The 16,637-nt window shown below is 43.3% G+C and overlaps 1 protein-coding gene and 1 non-coding gene across 2 annotated transcripts; both read left to right on the plus strand.

The window, feature by feature from the left end:
• The first annotated feature begins 235 nt into the window (after positions 1 to 235).
• Positions 236 to 13,930, plus strand: LOC121712223 (calcium-binding mitochondrial carrier protein SCaMC-1-like). Its single transcript, XM_042096311.1, has 10 exons — positions 236 to 864; positions 1,636 to 1,762; positions 2,177 to 2,264; positions 2,489 to 2,600; positions 3,367 to 3,525; positions 3,778 to 3,930; positions 4,528 to 4,635; positions 12,444 to 12,611; positions 12,981 to 13,131; positions 13,355 to 13,930. The coding sequence occupies exons 1-10, from the start codon at positions 685 to 687 to the stop codon at positions 13,534 to 13,536; spliced, it is 1,428 nt and encodes a 475-aa protein (XP_041952245.1). The 5' UTR covers positions 236 to 684; the 3' UTR covers positions 13,537 to 13,930.
• A 1,517-nt stretch (positions 13,931 to 15,447) lies between these two features.
• Positions 15,448 to 15,530, plus strand: trnal-cag. Its single transcript has one exon. It is a non-coding gene; the product is annotated as a tRNA-Leu (tRNA).
• The last annotated feature ends 1,107 nt before the right edge of the window (positions 15,531 to 16,637 follow it).

The raw sequence follows: 16,637 nt of genomic DNA on the forward strand, positions 1-16,637 counted from the left end.
GTCTTATCATACAACTTATCTATTGTAAACCCATTTTATGGCTGAACGGGTCAACCACGAGGGCAACATTATTTCACAGCTAAACAAAGGACAAAGCTCGTCATATGAGTGGATTAACAGCGATCATTGATTGAGTCAGAGTATACGGATCTGGATTGAGTAGAGAAATTGTGTCACCTAGTGGTTGGATATTCCTAGCCAGTAGCCACAGTGTTGTGTGTTGGTGAATTGGGAAGTCCGCAGTCTTTTTTCCTCGGAAATTTGAAGATTAGTGTTGCTATTAGAGAAAGCTTTCAGCGACTGTCTCTTACTAAGACAGTTGCTTTATAATTGACGAGATTCCCTAATTCCGAAAATCGTCCGTAATGCAGTCATATCTGGGTAGAAAACGTGTAATAACATGCATCCTGGGAGTGAGAGGGACTGTAAACTCTCCCTGTGAATTGAATAGGGCCCGCCCTTTTGCGTGGTTTGGAGTTGTCTAGTCGGGAAGTCTACGATGGTGCTCCGATGTTGGCAACGCTTGCTCTACTGATAGCCAAAATATCCTTACCTACACCTGTGATAAGGCACCAATGATAATAGATTTGGTTTTCTCAGTTTGCACTGTTCATTACGCTTCCTGGAAGTAGCTCGTGGTGCATAAACTGAGTTGCGCGACAAGCCTATTGCAACATTTTCAAAATGCACCACGCACTGAGAATGTTCTTGACAGAAGGACATTGCTGGGATGACTCCAGTCGAAAGACTTATGCTGAACTGTTCGAAAAGCTAGACACCAACAAGGATGGAAAAGTGGACGTCGCAGAGCTCAGAGCTGGACTTATTGCAATGGGCGTCTCGTTTCGAAAAGGGGCAGCCCAGGTAAGGGGCTCATTCGCATGAGAGGGTACAGGACTTAAGGCGACACATATGTTTGTTTATGTGTGCACCATTTCAGACATAAAACTAATCGTATGGCCTGTTGGTGCTGATGTTATCGCAAAGGTAACGTTACAGTTTCCCTGTGAGTGTAGCTATACATAAAGTGCAAGACAATTAGGGCTTCCTCCGGGGGAAATTTGCGAAAACATTCCTTGCGAAATACATTAGCCTGGGTGGCCATAGACATAATAGAGATCTCTATTATGTATATGTGTGTGTCAGTCCAAAACATAACTCTTTCCTGCGCAGTGCGCATGTCCGTTTAATTAACTGGAGTATTTTCCTAAAAAAAATAAATAAATAACCGCTGCGGCTGTAGGCCGGTGGTCCAAGAGCATAGACATGCATGACATTGGGTGCCGACCAGGATGCAACGGTGGTCCGTTTTAGCTAGGACATGCCGCTTTCTTTTCCCGTGGTCAGTTTTTAGTCTGCCTGCCTGCTTACATTTCGTTTATTTTAACTATGCTAAAATCTTCTAGGTAGCCACATATTTGACTATGCTATGGTTTAACATTCAGGCATGAGTCCCATGGAAATTAGTTGCAAATAGACTGTAGTCCCAGCATACTAGGTGTCCCAGCATACGCTTCAAGGTGTCATCTGCCTTATACCAGAGGATACTGGCATGTATAGCATTTCAGATGGTCATTCACACGGGGGGGGGGATGTGTAGGCTACTTTAAATTGTTTAAATTCTATGTTTGACAGAAAATAGTTGAGTCTGGTGATAAAAACAAGGATGGAGGACTGGACATCACCGAATTCTCCAGATATCTCAAAGAGCATGAGAAGAAATTACGCTTGACATTCAAAAGCCTCGATAAAAACAATGATGGTAGGCCACATACATTTTAAAGTGATGACAAACAAGGTGCTTTCCCACTGATATTGGCCAACACATTTTTTATGTGGAGAACAGGAGGCAAATTGTCATGATCATTCAATCAGAACACACAGAACTAGTGGTTGTTGAAAAAGTTGTCTCATGTCTCATCACCTTTACATTCTGCTGGATCAGTGTATAATCAGAATGTTCTGAAATGTTGCTGTTGATAGACATATGGTAAAATAAATACTTTGCTTTTGTTTTTTTCCTACTTTGCATCAGGTGGACAGCATTCATGTCACACTAATCTAAATCAACATAAACGTGTTTTGCGATGGATTTGGGTGTAGACATAAAAAGCATGGAGGGTAGGAGAGGAATCAAGTAATTAAGGATCTTTGTAAAAATAAAACTGTCTTTCAGGTTGCCTTGATGCCTCAGAGATCCAGCAGTCTCTGGGAGAGTTGGGGATGGATATATCAAAAGAGGAAGCCCGCAAGATCCTCCAGAGGTTATTTTCTCTCAGTACACACCCTTGTGTGTGGCATTTCCTGCAATTCCTTAATGAGCCAGTGTACTTGAGCAAAGTTCATTTCTTCTCAACCATGAACCTGAAGACATTGCCTGCATGCAGTATGACTAGGGATGAATATTGGAGCAAGCAGTAGTATGTAGTGCATACCTATGTAATATTGAGTCCACGGAAATGGAAAAGGGCTGTGTTGTTTCCTGCAGTATTGACATAGACGGCACCATGACGGTAGACTGGAATGAATGGAGGGAGCACTTCCTGTTCAACCCTGCCACTAACCTGGAAGACATCATACGCTACTGGAAGCATTCCTCTGTGAGTGTCCCAGTACAGTAACCTATGGTTCTGCCAACTGTGTTTCTATTGACTTCACACATAGTGGCTTGATCACAGATGCTGATAGTGCTGTTCTTTTAACCACTTTTCCTTCCTCTTTCAGAGTATAACTTCACAGCTTTGTATTCATTGTCATGTGGTGTAAATTCACTCAGCCATGCAGTGCAGAACAGTGTAAAATGAACCATTACAGTAGGCTAGAGAATGTGTTGTTTAAGGTAATTAGGTGGTTTGGAAATGTGACACATTGATCCATCTGTCTTCTTATCTGTACTTATATTATTACTTATTATAGACTTCTAGTTGATCAATTACAGTGTAATAATACTGACAACTAATAAATCCTGATGATCCTAAGGGACAGTTGAGGATTTTCAAAGGACACCATCAAAACATTACATCAAAACAGATGTAAATGCTGTGTTATGAGCTAGTTAGACCGCTATATATTTTTCCCACATAAATACCTATAGTTCTGGTAAACCTGTTGCAGCGTATAGCTTTATGTCCTAGAGGGTAATTTGGCTTGTGCATAAATATATTGAGCTAAACTTTTTTTTCAAATGAAACAAATCGGTTGTCAGCTGGTATGATCCTTATTTCCATCAAGCTCTTTCAGACAGCAGGAGTGCATTTGTAACAGATTTGGGCAATTCTGTGCATTTGCCAAAGGATGTGTATATTTGTATGTCACTGCTATTCAGTCTATTTATAAGCAACAACACTATCTCGTATTGGCCACCAGGTGCTGGATATAGGGGACAGCCTTGCCATCCCAGATGAGTTCACAGAGGAGGAGAAGACCACCGGCATCTGGTGGAGACAGCTGGTTGCCGGGGCAATGGCTGGGGCAATCTCACGCACAGGCACTGCTCCTCTGGACAGGATGAAGGTGTTCATACAGGTGTGCCAAACATGTTGTCGCAATGTGTTGATATTTTAGCTCAATATCCAATCAGAGAACATCTTTTCTGTGCTCAAGAAGCACTTGTTGGTCAGGATAGTGTTGATAACTTATCACTTTGTTTGAATGAGGGCTTTTGTATGTGATGTGGATGCAAATAGTCCTATCTACTTAGGTTTTACCAGTCGTATGCGTTATGCTTTCCATGTGTTTACCAGGGCATGCAGTTTAACACCTCTGAATGTGTTCCAGGTGCACGCTTCAAAGTCAAACAACATCAGCTTGGTTGGCGGCTTTAAACAAATGATTAAGGAAGGAGGAGTGACTTCCCTTTGGAGGGGTAATGGAGTCAACGTCTTAAAAATAGCCCCAGAGACGTCCATCAAGTTCATGGCATATGAACAGGTGAGATTTGGTCAGATATGGGGAGTGAACCCCCACATACCCACATTTATCACACCAATAACCACTTTACTAGTATATCTTGTAATTGTTTGACAACATTCAGAGTTGAATATTCCCCTTGATCTATGCCAATGGTTAATGAAAAATAGGCCAAAGTTTTGCATTTTATGATTATGGGCCCTATCTTGGCGATCTAAAACGCATTGTCACTAGTGAAAAGCTTAAATACGTTTAGGGGTGTGTCCAGTCCACATTCGGGGTGGTTTAATCACAGTTAAATCACTGTCAGATTCCTGGCACAGTTGTTTCCTGGAATACTAATACAGATTGATATGTATCCAGAGGATGTGACAACATTACCATTATAATCATGAATCATGTTTCTATGTGTGTGTGTGTGTGTGTGTGAATGGTATCTTACAGGTAATGTAGTTCTTATTTCGGTCCACGGAATCCCAATGCAATACACAGGCGTGTCCTATAGTGACATGTCTTGCTCATCTCTGTATCTTGATGTTTTGCTGTGGGTAGATGTGTATGGCTCTGGCCATGTTCAACACTGTCACAGCACACTAATCTCAAAGTCTTTTCCTGCAGTATAAAAAGCTGTTGTCGTCGGATGGTGGGAAAGTTGAGACTCATCAGAGGTTCATAGCCGGTTCCCTGGCTGGAGCTACAGCGCAGTCTGCTATCTATCCCTTGGAGGTGAGCTGATGGGGACACTGACAATAGAGAGGAATTCTGGTTGTGTCTCTGTGTTTCTTTCAGGTTCCCATCTGCAAAATACTGCTGAAGTTGTTATGTGTGGCGTAGCAGGCAGAAAGCTTTAGTTTTAAAGGTTTAGCTATATTACAGAGATTGCAGGATGTATGCCTTAGCACAGGGGTCTCAAACTCCCGGCCCGCGTCCGGCCCAATTCCGGCCCGCAACCTATGTCAAAATAATAATGTAATCCGGCCCTTGAGGGTATTTTTAACTGCGACAAACAACGATACTGATTAAAATAGACGATAGATCCAAGTACGGTGACAAATCTCATTTGTACTCTCCTCCACTATTTGCTAGACATCCAGAGCTTGATTCAAACCCAAAATCACTGCACAAAGTTTTCAGGAAATACTTTCACGTGAGAAACATGAAGACGTGCATTTGTAATGACGCAGAAGCGATGCTGGCCATAGTTTTGCACAAATTGAAGCAGAAATAGGCCTACACCAGATGTTGAAAAACGTTCACGTGTGATGAAGTCTTGGGTAGGCTATGTTATTCACCTATTCTGATTCTGAAGGAGAATATCCTTTTGGAGATTATGATCGATCGTCTATTGACAGTGATAGTCACGGTGCGTCTGTGAATGGAGGTGCGTCTTTGCGTGTATACGACGGTGTCCACTAAGCATGCCATGCTTATTTCGACCCTCTGCCCAACATAGCTTGGAGGTTGCAGTGGTAATCGTGATGATAGTGTCCGTAATGGACGTGGTACAGACAGCAGAGGTAGTAGAATATAGGGCGCTGAAGAACTACAAAGTCACCCGCGATAGGAACTGATTTGACCAGGATACTTTATTGTAGACCTTGTGGTTATAGGCTAGTAATAGTTTACTGTTGTTGGTATACATCGTAGGTGTTTTCCAGTTAATTTGTTATGTGGGTAATATGACAAAAAAGAAGTAAACCTGCTCAAATATGTTCATCCAGTATTTACTGAAAAGTGCATAATTTGAGGTGCTTGCCATCCAGTGGCAAATTAGATGGGTAAATTTACCCCCTTCATAAACTTTTGTTTATACTCAAGATTTTTGCATTTATAGTAGGACTATCTCTGACCACTTTCAAGCCATGGGCTTTTGAAATTTTGATATCAAACCCAATGGTGTTGCTTTCTTAACCCTGACGGCTAGTTTGCCAGGTTTAAAAAAGTTATGAGAGGAAAATATTTTTATTTGGTGTGAAACACACACATATAGGCCTACCTGTTTTTATGCTTTTTTGTTTGTTTTTATAATTTGTATTAATATTTATTTTATCATTATTTTATTTATAAGCTAAGGTTGCTAGCACAGGTGTTTAAAAATAGATAAAAAGACATGCACTTTCTGTTTGTAGTTTTGTGTTTGAAAATACAGTATTTGAAAAAAACATTGCATTTTAGAAAATAGCCGTTCTTTTTTTATTCTTTAACACTGACGTGGCCCTCCAATCAGATGACATTGGCAGAAGTGGCCCCCAGCCACCTCTTATGTCCTATGTCTTCATGTTATTTTCAGCCCAGTTTTACAGCATAAAAAACATATTGTCTGGTAAGCAATGTATAATAAAAAAGTATTATTCATAAGCAGCCCGCGCTTTGTAGGGTGGAAGACAAACATGTTCTCAGTATGACGGAACCATTAAAAGTTTGTACGGCATTCTCATTGACTTTCTACATAGCCCTGCTGTAGATTTGGAAAAAAGTGCAAAAAGTGTGACATTAAGGGTAGTATAAACTTGTATTTGTACGCATTTGGTATCAATCATTATTTTTCCCTCTACATACTATATGAATTTAATGAAGAATTTAAGGATTAAACAAGGGAAGGTTGTGTTTTCGGTCATTTTCATAGAATTAAAATGGCATGTGGGGTAGCTACTAGTAGAAAAGTCGAAAATCCATGTGAAAGTAGCTCAGTGTATGGGTATTTAGTATACAAAGTGGCAGTGTTGTACCATAGATAAATAAATTGAGTCATCATTGTTTTGTCTCAGGGCCATGAAAACCCATAGGTATACAATGTAACCAAGTAAGTGTATTTATGCATGAATGAAACATGGTACATCATTGGCACTTTATACATAAAATGACTATAAACGGAGCAATTCCTTCATTGATTTCCGTGGTCCTACTTGGTACACCACATACCCTTTTTAGTCCTATGATTTCCAAAAAATGCAATCTCACCTTGTTTTATCCTTATTATCTTCATGTTAATTTGTTGCAGAGACCTCAAATATTTGCTCAGTATTGATATTGTACTTGCAGACAAAATAATGATTGATGCCATATGGATACAAATAATTAGTTACAAGACCTTTAATATGACCAGTTTTGCACTTTTTTACCCATATCTAGGGCCTTATATACAACTAATGAGCATGCAGTATAAACTTTTAATGACCCAATCATACCGAGAACATGTGTCACGACTCAGAACGGGAATCAGTTGCAGATCAAAATGATTTATTTACAAACAGTCCAGTAGGCAAATCAGAGTCCAGGTACAGGCAGGTTTCGTAAACAGGCAGACAGACAGAAACAGACAGACAGGTACAGGCAGGTAATCCAAAGCCGACAGGCAGAAGACTTCGTCAAAAACAGGCAGGGTTCAAACCGGGAAGAACAGTAACTATAATCTTTTAAAGAGCTTCACGCTAGTCTCACTCACGTGGCAGTCAGGTAGCAAACAGTACATACCGTGACGATCTGACAAAGTGAACTAGAAGGGCAGTGTTTAAAATACTCCACAAATCAACACAAAATGAGAGACAGGTGAACAGAGAAATTGGAGGGAATTCCACAAAGGCAGGAAGTTGCCCAAATAAGGACATGGGTGTGACTCTGGGCACATGACCCAACACATGGCTACAAAAATAAAGTCTAGAATTATCACACTCCAACAGGTAGGGGGAGACAAAAACAGTCCATATGAGAATCCTGACAGTACCCCCTCTTCTACCAGCGCCTCCTGGCGTTGACCATGGAAGGAGCAGGGTGCTGACGGTGAAAGTCCTTGATGAGCGAGGGGTCAACAATTTTCCAGGCAGAAACCCAGCTCCTCTCCTCGGGACCGTAGCCCTCCCAGTCCACCAGGTACTGGTGGCCCCGACCCCGACGGCGGACGTCAAGCAGGCGGCGGACTGTGTAAACCTCAGACCCATCAATGAGTCTGGGGGGCGGCGGGGGTTTGGGGTCGGGGTTGGGACCCAGACGTTTACACAGGAAGGGTTTGACACGGGACACATGGAAGGTGGGGTGGATGCGGCGGAGGGCAGGAGGGAGGTTCAGGCGAACCGCTGAGGGATTGACCACCTTGGAGATGGTATAGGGGCCGATGAAGCGCGGATTCAATTTTGGGGAAGTCACCTTCAGAGGAAGGTCACGCGTGGAAAGCCACACCCGCTGACCCTGGGTGTAGTGGGGAGCCCTGATGCGACGACGGTCTGCCTGACTCTTCGTTCTGGTCTGTAAGCGAAGAATGGCGGCCCGAGTCCGCCTCCATGTTCTGCGACAGCGTCGGATGAATGTCTGTGCTGATGGAACCCCAACCTCCTCCTCCTGGACTGGGAGCCGAGGCAGCACTGAAACGGTGACAAGCCAGTTGAAGCAGATGGCAAGGAGTTCATAGAGTACTCTACCCATGGCAGTTGAAGGCTCCAGGGCGTAGGGTCCTGTGACGTCAGGCACCGCAATACTGTCTCCATCTGCTGGTTGGCTCGCTCCGACTGGCCATTTGATTGGGGATGAAAACCTGAGGACAGACTGACTTTAGCACCAAGAAGGTTGCAAAAAGCACGCCAAAAATTAGAGGTGAACTGGGGACCTCTGTCTGAGACCACATCCACTGGGAGCCCGTGTAGCCTGAAGACATGCTGCACGAGTAAGTCAGTGGTCTCTTTGGCAGTGGGCAGCTTGGGTAAGGGGACTAAGTGCACGGATTTGGAAAAGCGGTCAACAATGGTGAGGATTGTTGTGTTACCGTGAGAAGGTGGCAAACCAGTGACAAAGTCTAGGGTGATGTGGGACCAGGGTCTCCTGGGCACTGGTAAGGGTTGCAGTAAGCCAGCAGGTGGTTGGTTGGATGGTTTATTCCGGGCACACACAGAACCGGCCCTTTACAAACTCACGCACACTCCCCTCCATAGCAGGCCACCAGAAGCGTTGCTTGATTAACGCAGTGGTACGTCTGACACCCGGGTGACAGGGCAGCTTGGATGAGTAACCCCATTGCAGGACCTGGGGACGGACAGATTGTAGTACAAAAAGACGGTTAGGTGGGCAAGCACTGGGGCTGGACTCACCAGACAGGGCTGTGCGGACAATGGTCTCAATATCCCATCTAGCAGCTCCTATGAGTCACTGTGGAGGTAGGATGGTGCTAGGTGCAGGAGCAGGATCCGAATCCGGGAACTGACGAGACAGGGCATCTGGTTTACCATTCTTGGACCCTGGTCGGTAAGACAGACAAAAGTTAAACCGGGAGAAGAACAGAGACCAACGAGATTGCCTGGGGTTTAAACGCTTAGCCGAACGGAGATACTCCAGATTCTTATGATCTGTCTAAACTAAAAATGACTCCTTGGCTCCCTCCAGCCAATGACGCCACTCCTCTAGGGCTAACTTTACTGCTAACAGCTCTCTGTCTCCAATGTCGTAGTTGCGCTCAGTGGGAGTGAGTTTGTGGGAGTAAAAGGCACAGGGATGGATCTTCTGATCTGCCCCAGACTTCTGAGAAAGAATAGCACCCACCCCAACATCCGAGGCATCCACCAACACGGCCTTGAGATCCAGGTACTCAGGTGGTACATTAGACAGATCCATGGAATCATCTGTGACTGGTGAGACTGCAGACAGGGGGGTAAGAGCATTCTTAAGACAGTTATTCAGACAAAATGGGCTCCAGCCTAGGATGGTGTTATTAGCCCAATCAACATGTGGATTGTGCTTTACCAGCCAGGGCCGGCCAAGGAGAATAGGAGCAGTCGGTGAGTAACATATGGAACACTAGGTTCTCTTGATGATTGCCGGAAATGAGTAGACTCACCGGGGGCGTGACATGGGTTATCTGAGAGAACCTGACTCCGGTTAGTGCTCTTGCCTCCAGGGGTGTATTCAGTTTGGCTGAGGCGAGGTGTAGCTCAGAAGCCAGAGAGGTGTCCATAAAATTGCCATCAGCTCCCGAGTCAATAAGTGCAGACACAAGGTGGGAATGAGCTCCTATAGTGAGCGTGGCAGGGACAAGGGTACGGACAGGTGAAGAGGGATGAAGAGGAGTGACGCTCACCAGTAATCCCCCCTCTACAGGTGAGCATTGCCTTTTGCTGGGCATTGGGCGGAGTAATGGCCAGGCTTACCACAATACATGCAAGAATTGGTGTCCCTTCTTCTTTGTCTCTCAGCTGGGGACAGATGGGTACGGTCAACCTGCATGGGCTCTGGTACGCTGGGGTCTGCTGCCACTGGCAGGGACGGACGAGGGACCTCCGAGGAGGGTGACCTCAGAGGAGGGCGGAACTCTCGCTCCCCGGTGCGCTGCTTCAGGCGTGGCCAGCTCAACGAGGTCATCGAAGGTGGAAGGTAGTTCACGGGTGGCGATCTCATCCTTGATGGCCTCAGAGAGTCCATAAAGGAAAGCATCATACTGGGCATCTGGATTCCAGCCACTAGTGGTGGCGAGGGTGCGAAAGTCTATAGGATAGTCGGAAGCAGACCTCTTGCCTTGACGGATCTGCAACATCATTCTGGCGGCCTCTCTCCCATGCACCGAGCGATCGAAGACCTTCCTCATCTCATCTACGAATACCTGATAACTGAGACAGACTGGGGAGTTGGAGTCCCAAACTGCAGTTCCCCACTCTCTTGCACGGCCCGTCAAGAGAGTTATGACATATGCAACCCGGGACTGATCCGACGGAAAGGTGGCAGGCTGCAGCTGGAACATCAACGAACATTGCGAAAGGAAAGATCTGCAGGTTCCTGGTTCCCTGGCATAAAGTGCAGGAGCTGGCAGTCGGGGCTCTCGGAACGGGTTACCAGACGGGCCGGGTGGATCGGGCGGTGTCGGCAGTTGAGGCTGGGGTGGTGTCACCAGGGCCAGTTGGAGCTGCTGCAGCTGGGCAGACATGTCTGTGATGTTGGTTGTGAGGGCCTCCAGAGACCTTTGAACTGCCTCGAACTGGGCTTGATGTTGACCGAGAAGCGCTCCTTGCCTCTCCAGCACAGTCTTCACCTGATTCAGATCTGCTGATTCCATCTTGGTCAGATCGTACCGTCACGACTCAGAACGGGAATCAGTTGCAGATAAAAATGATTTATTTACAAACAGTCCAGCAGGCAAATCAGAGTCCAGGTACAGGCAGGTTTCGTAAACAGGCAGGCAGGCAGACAGAAACAGACGGACAGGTACAGGCAGGTAATCCAAAGCCGACAGGCAGAAGACTTCGTCAAAAACAGGCAGGGTTCAAACCGGGAAGAACAGTAACTATAATCTCTCTTTAAAGAGCTTCACGCTAGTCTCACTCACGTGGCAGTCGGGTAGCAAACCGTACATACCGTGACGATCTGACAAAGTGAACTAAAAGGGCAGTGTTTAAATACTCCACAAATCAACACAAAATGAGAGACAGGTGAACAGAGAAATTGGAGGGAATTCCACAAAGGCATCTGGTGGTTAGCAGACATAACGGCGGCTCTCATTAGCGATTAAACAATCACAGACGAAGCCACATGCCGACCAAGTGGCCCTTCTCTGACACTGGTAAAACAAAGCGGAGAGACAACGTGTTCTGTTCCCTTGTGGGTAAAAACTATTAGGCCTACAGTCATTGGAATAAACATTATAGTTTTGATATGCTTCTAATAATTCTAATTGAAAATGCAATGTGCTTGGTTTTAAATAATGCTATGTTTCCGTGAAAATCTTAAAATGTCCTTGGGAGGGTGGTAGCGTGTTCGTATGCTGCACGCGCGACCGCGGTTCAAATCCCGCCATGTTCATAATTGCCATGAGTTAGCATTATTTGATATTGCATGCTTCTCTATTGTGGTTGTGTTTAAGACTTCATTTGATGTTTTGCAAAAACGAATGGCAAAATAACGTAGGCTAATTGCTGTAGATGACCACAGTAGTGTCAGATAACAGAAAACATATAAAGGGCATTGTGAAAACATGGGGCATTGTGTACAATGGGGATTGTGAAGTGCTTGTGTAGGGCTACAATTTTAGAAGGGTGCTTGTGCAACAAAACATTTGTGTTGGGGACTTTAAGGTTTATCGAACCCGTAACGCTTTAGGGGTTTGATACAAGCACCGGTGCCCCTGTGTCAAATGTCCCATTTAAACTTTTCAGTGATGTCCGAAGCTTCGTACGTCATCAGTCACGTGACCTTACAACTTTGATACGCGCTCCGATACATTGTGCCGAAGCAGATTGCTTCGCGGAAGTGATGCGAGCTTCGGTGCCTCGGTGTCAGACTTCCCATCCCTAACATAAAGGCCATCAAAATCAACTTTAAAATAAAGTAATACCTAGGGTTGAGCTATTGTATTTTTCCTACTAGCATTATAGTGTTGAATTGCAGAGCTACGCAGACCCATCCAAGTATAAAAGCTCAAAACCGTGTAGACTATGGCATAAGCACAGACTAAATTGGCGATAAATATTCTATATGCCCATGACATTTGCAATATTGTTTATATTGAAAGCTCACTTATTTTGAATGCATGAATGGAAGAATTCTTTTTTTTGTATGTCAAGGTAATGAAGACCAGGCTGACTTTGCGAAAGACAGGCCAATACTCAGGAATGTTTGACTGTGCCAAGAAGATCTTACAGAAGGAAGGCATTAAGGCTTTTTACAAAGGCTACACTCCAAACCTTATAGGAATCATTCCCTACGCTGGGATTGACCTTGCTGTTTATGAGGTACTGTATGAGCGTCACTGTTATGGGGCACTAGTTTATCATGTTTTCATTAGTGGCATTTGGTTGCAACTAAGAAATACTGCAGTGTTCTAGGCTAGAAATTAATTAAGTATGTTGTCCATATCAAACTTTAGTAAGCTCATTCCAATGTGAAATTCAATTACATTCTAACCAAATATTCTTGAATCCTAACCAATCCAGTATTTTGCCTAATAGACCTTTTGTATGCATACAAAAAGTTTCAGATCTTTTACCTAGACTCATGAAAAATCGGAGCAAAATGTAACATATTATGTTTATATTTTTAAGACCTGAAATGTTGTTGAGTACAGACATGGGATAGATAGTATCCTGTTCTATCTGTTTTAGAGCTTGAAGAATATGTGGTTATCACGATATGCCAAAGACACAGCCAATCCTGGCATCTTGGTACTGCTAGGTTGTGGGACTATCTCAAGCACATGCGGGCAGCTTGCTAGCTATCCACTTGCCTTAGTGCGGACACGGATGCAGGCACAAGGTTAGTGGAATGATAATCATGCGACCCCTCTCAAATCATTATCTGGATAATTTTGCATAATTAAAAGTGAATCACGTAAAGCAGTTTCATATTTCTTAAAGTGGCTAGATATTTTTCCTTTAATGATTGTGGGAAAATAGCAGAAACAGAGATTTAGGTTGACATTTTGTAGTAATTTTAATGTTCACTTTTTAATCCTCTCTCTTACCTGTTTTCCCCTCAGCAACTCTGGATGCAGGTGAACAGACATCGATGCGCACACTTGTGAAGAACGTTGTGGCCAAAGAAGGTTTTTTTGGTCTCTACCGTGGCATCCTACCCAATTTCATGAAAGTCATTCCTGCCGTCAGTATTAGTTATGTGGTTTACGAGTACACTAAAACAGGACTAGGGATATCAAAATGACAAGGGGAGGGCTGTCCTGACTGAAACACAGTTATACATGCTGTAAATGTGATGAGAAGGACCAACAGGAATGAGAGGAAAAAAACAAAATAATAGGTAAACAGTTGCATGTATCTCAGTTTCAAGCCTGTCCAAGGCAGATGTGTGTTTGGAAGATGTTTTATGAAATATTATCATTATTTTATGTCCTATAGGACTGTTTGAAATGTTTGTCTTGTATGTTCATTGTTTACATGATGTCAGAGGTCAGAGCACTGATGATTTAGCATGTTGTATGTGTGAGACTTTCAGACAGAGTGGCCTTATCCTCCGTGTTAAGGAAGGCGAAGCATTAAATATGGAGACTTATGACATCAGCAATAATGTGAACATTAAAATATTATTTTATATCATATACATAGAGTGAGTTTTATTCATTAGGATTATTTCAGTAGTAAATCATGTAATTTTCAATTCATAAGATTAAAATGATTGGCACTACCATAATTTGAATGATGGGCAATGAGCAAAGAATTTTCTGCATGAGCTAAAGTTGTATCGTGCGGTGTGGCAACATTGAGCTGATCCACCCATATTTCAGCTTAGGATCTTGCTAATGTTATTGAATTAACAAAATAGATTTGGCCTCATCCCATATTTCATGATAAAGAACGTATACTCAGGCTTGCAGGGTCAAGGTTTGGTATGTGTTAAGAATTATTTCCTGAATTGGTAATCCTTATGTTTGGTACCAATCACAGTTTCACCTCAATTTAACTTTGCACCGTCCTTTCCCCAAGTCAACTTGTAGTTAGAAAGAAGGTTACTGGTCTATCAACACCTTTGGCATGCTATTGTGGGAGGATGTACAATCAGCGGGACCTGCTCCTTCCAATATTACAGAGAGAAGATAATTCACTTTCAAATGAACTTACAGATAAAAAAATAATTAGATAATGAAATATACTTATTAATATGTTTATTTGTTCAATGTATGCATTGTGCCAGGTACTGTAGGCCTCCAAGCATTCGTTAAAACAGTCCCAACTTGCAGTTTATTTCAGTGTCCTCCTGGGGGCGCTGTCTTTCAGTTTCAGACAGAGCCGTTTCAGCTTTTGGTCAGAGGCAGTCAGAAGGTGACCTGAAGCTGTTCTTGGCTTTCTTTTCGCTAGGGCCAGGCTCTAGTACGCACACTTACAACTTTATCGGCAGAGAATGTTTCACTCGATTCTTTAGGCTTTTTTCTTTTTCTTTATTTCTCACCAAATGTTCCCAGGATGCGCTGTTAGTATAGCTAATAGATGATTTTTGGAGATGAGAAGTTGAATCGTAGCTTTGCAGTGAGTAATGCCTTTCAGCATCCTACAAAACGTCTTCTGTAAAATCGTGTAGACTAAAAGGTATGCTGCATATGGGGCAAATTCTTTTGCAAGCTATTTCTTAACAGAACAAGTAACATTAGACAGAACAAGGAATATGCTTTGATTGAGGCTTGTTGGATATTTGTTTACAACGCTTTATTCATAGTTAAAGTCTATTTAGAATGGCTTCAAACTAAGTGAAAAATAGTATTACGTTGTTTGTGTATACAATCAGACACGTGACCTAAAGCCTTTTTGCATGCAGTTGTGTGCATTATGGATGAGACGGGTGGACGGACGGGCAACAGGATGATGTGGCACGGTTCACAAACCCGATCACATCCCACTCTGAACTTGTTGCTTGTTTGCGAAATACGAATAAATAATCATGGCTATGCACATCAGACCATTTCACTTGCTAGCGCATTGAATTACGATTGAGAAGTTGTCTTGCGCATTAATTTAAACGTTGCACTGTAACGTTACTATACATTTTAAGGTATTTTCTCACCGGAAATTATACTCATAGCACGCAAGGGATTATGGGAATCGGATGAAATAGGAGGTATCAGTCAGGATGGCCGAGCGGTCTAAGGCGCTGCGTTCAGGTCGCAGTCTCCCCTGGAGGCGTGGGTTCGAATCCCACTTCTGACAGATATTCCTTTTCGATTCACTTGTATCTGCAAGGTAAGACAGCTCTTACTGACATGTGGATTCAAGTAGTCTTGAACGCAGCCACATGCACCACTCTGATTGTATTCAATACAGCGCCACACGTGGAAAAAAGTGGTATAACAAAATGTTAGCAGGCCTCAGTGCAGTGGACATCTAGACCAGTGTTTCTCAAAGTGTGGTCCGCGAGCAGACGTGGTAAAATATAATATAGATGAGTTGTTTGCCATATTGAACCAACATATATGTAAATCCAAACAGTTCTGCAACGCTGCCTATGTAAGTTATGCCAGTTTAAATCATATGAATCCTCTGACACAAGCAAGGTGCACAGAAAATAAGCAACGTGGCTCAGTGCTCAGTGAGTAAGCCTATTGTGTAAGTAACTATTTAAGTAGGTCTACTCTTTTTTTTAGCTAGGTGGTCCGTGAGGTTTTTTTTATTAAGTGGTCCTTGGTCTGAAAAAGTTTGAGAAACACTGATCTAGACACTTTTGACATGATTGTTTCTTCACATGCTTTTGACATTTTTTGGTAGGGTGACCAGACGTCGTCTTTTCCTCGGACATGTCCTCTTGTTGAGACCTAAATAAAAGCGTCCGGCCGGAATTTCAAAATTGTCCAGGATTTTGTTCTACCTCAAGGGCGTCACTAGAACCAGAACCTTTTTTTATTCGGCCTTTACCCCCCTACAAAGCCAAAGCATTTTTTGTGAAATTCACTTTTTTACACCAATATAAAATGCCAAATCCTCCAATCAATCTATCAAAATGTCATTGATCTACTGAAACATTTCCTGAAGATATAGGGATTTTCATTTTACAGTATCAGCTAAAATACATTGTGAAAGACAAACAACAATGCTGTTTTTCTCAGTTTGGAATTAGATACTGCACTTTGCTTTGCAGAGCTGTGCCCCAGCAAATTCTCATGTTCAGGTTCATAGCCTACATCTCTCGCAGTGGGGTAGGCCTACTCATCACACAGCAATCACGTGAATGCCCAGAATTTAAGCTTTCCAATGATATTAGCGCCAAGTCCTGTGATAAATGGTTCGCGAGAAAATTAACATTGAACTTGCATTAAATTC

This window comes from Alosa sapidissima, chromosome 1, assembly GCF_018492685.1.
Source record: "Alosa sapidissima isolate fAloSap1 chromosome 1, fAloSap1.pri, whole genome shotgun sequence".
In the NCBI taxonomy this organism is placed as follows: domain Eukaryota; kingdom Metazoa; phylum Chordata; class Actinopteri; order Clupeiformes; family Clupeidae; genus Alosa; species Alosa sapidissima.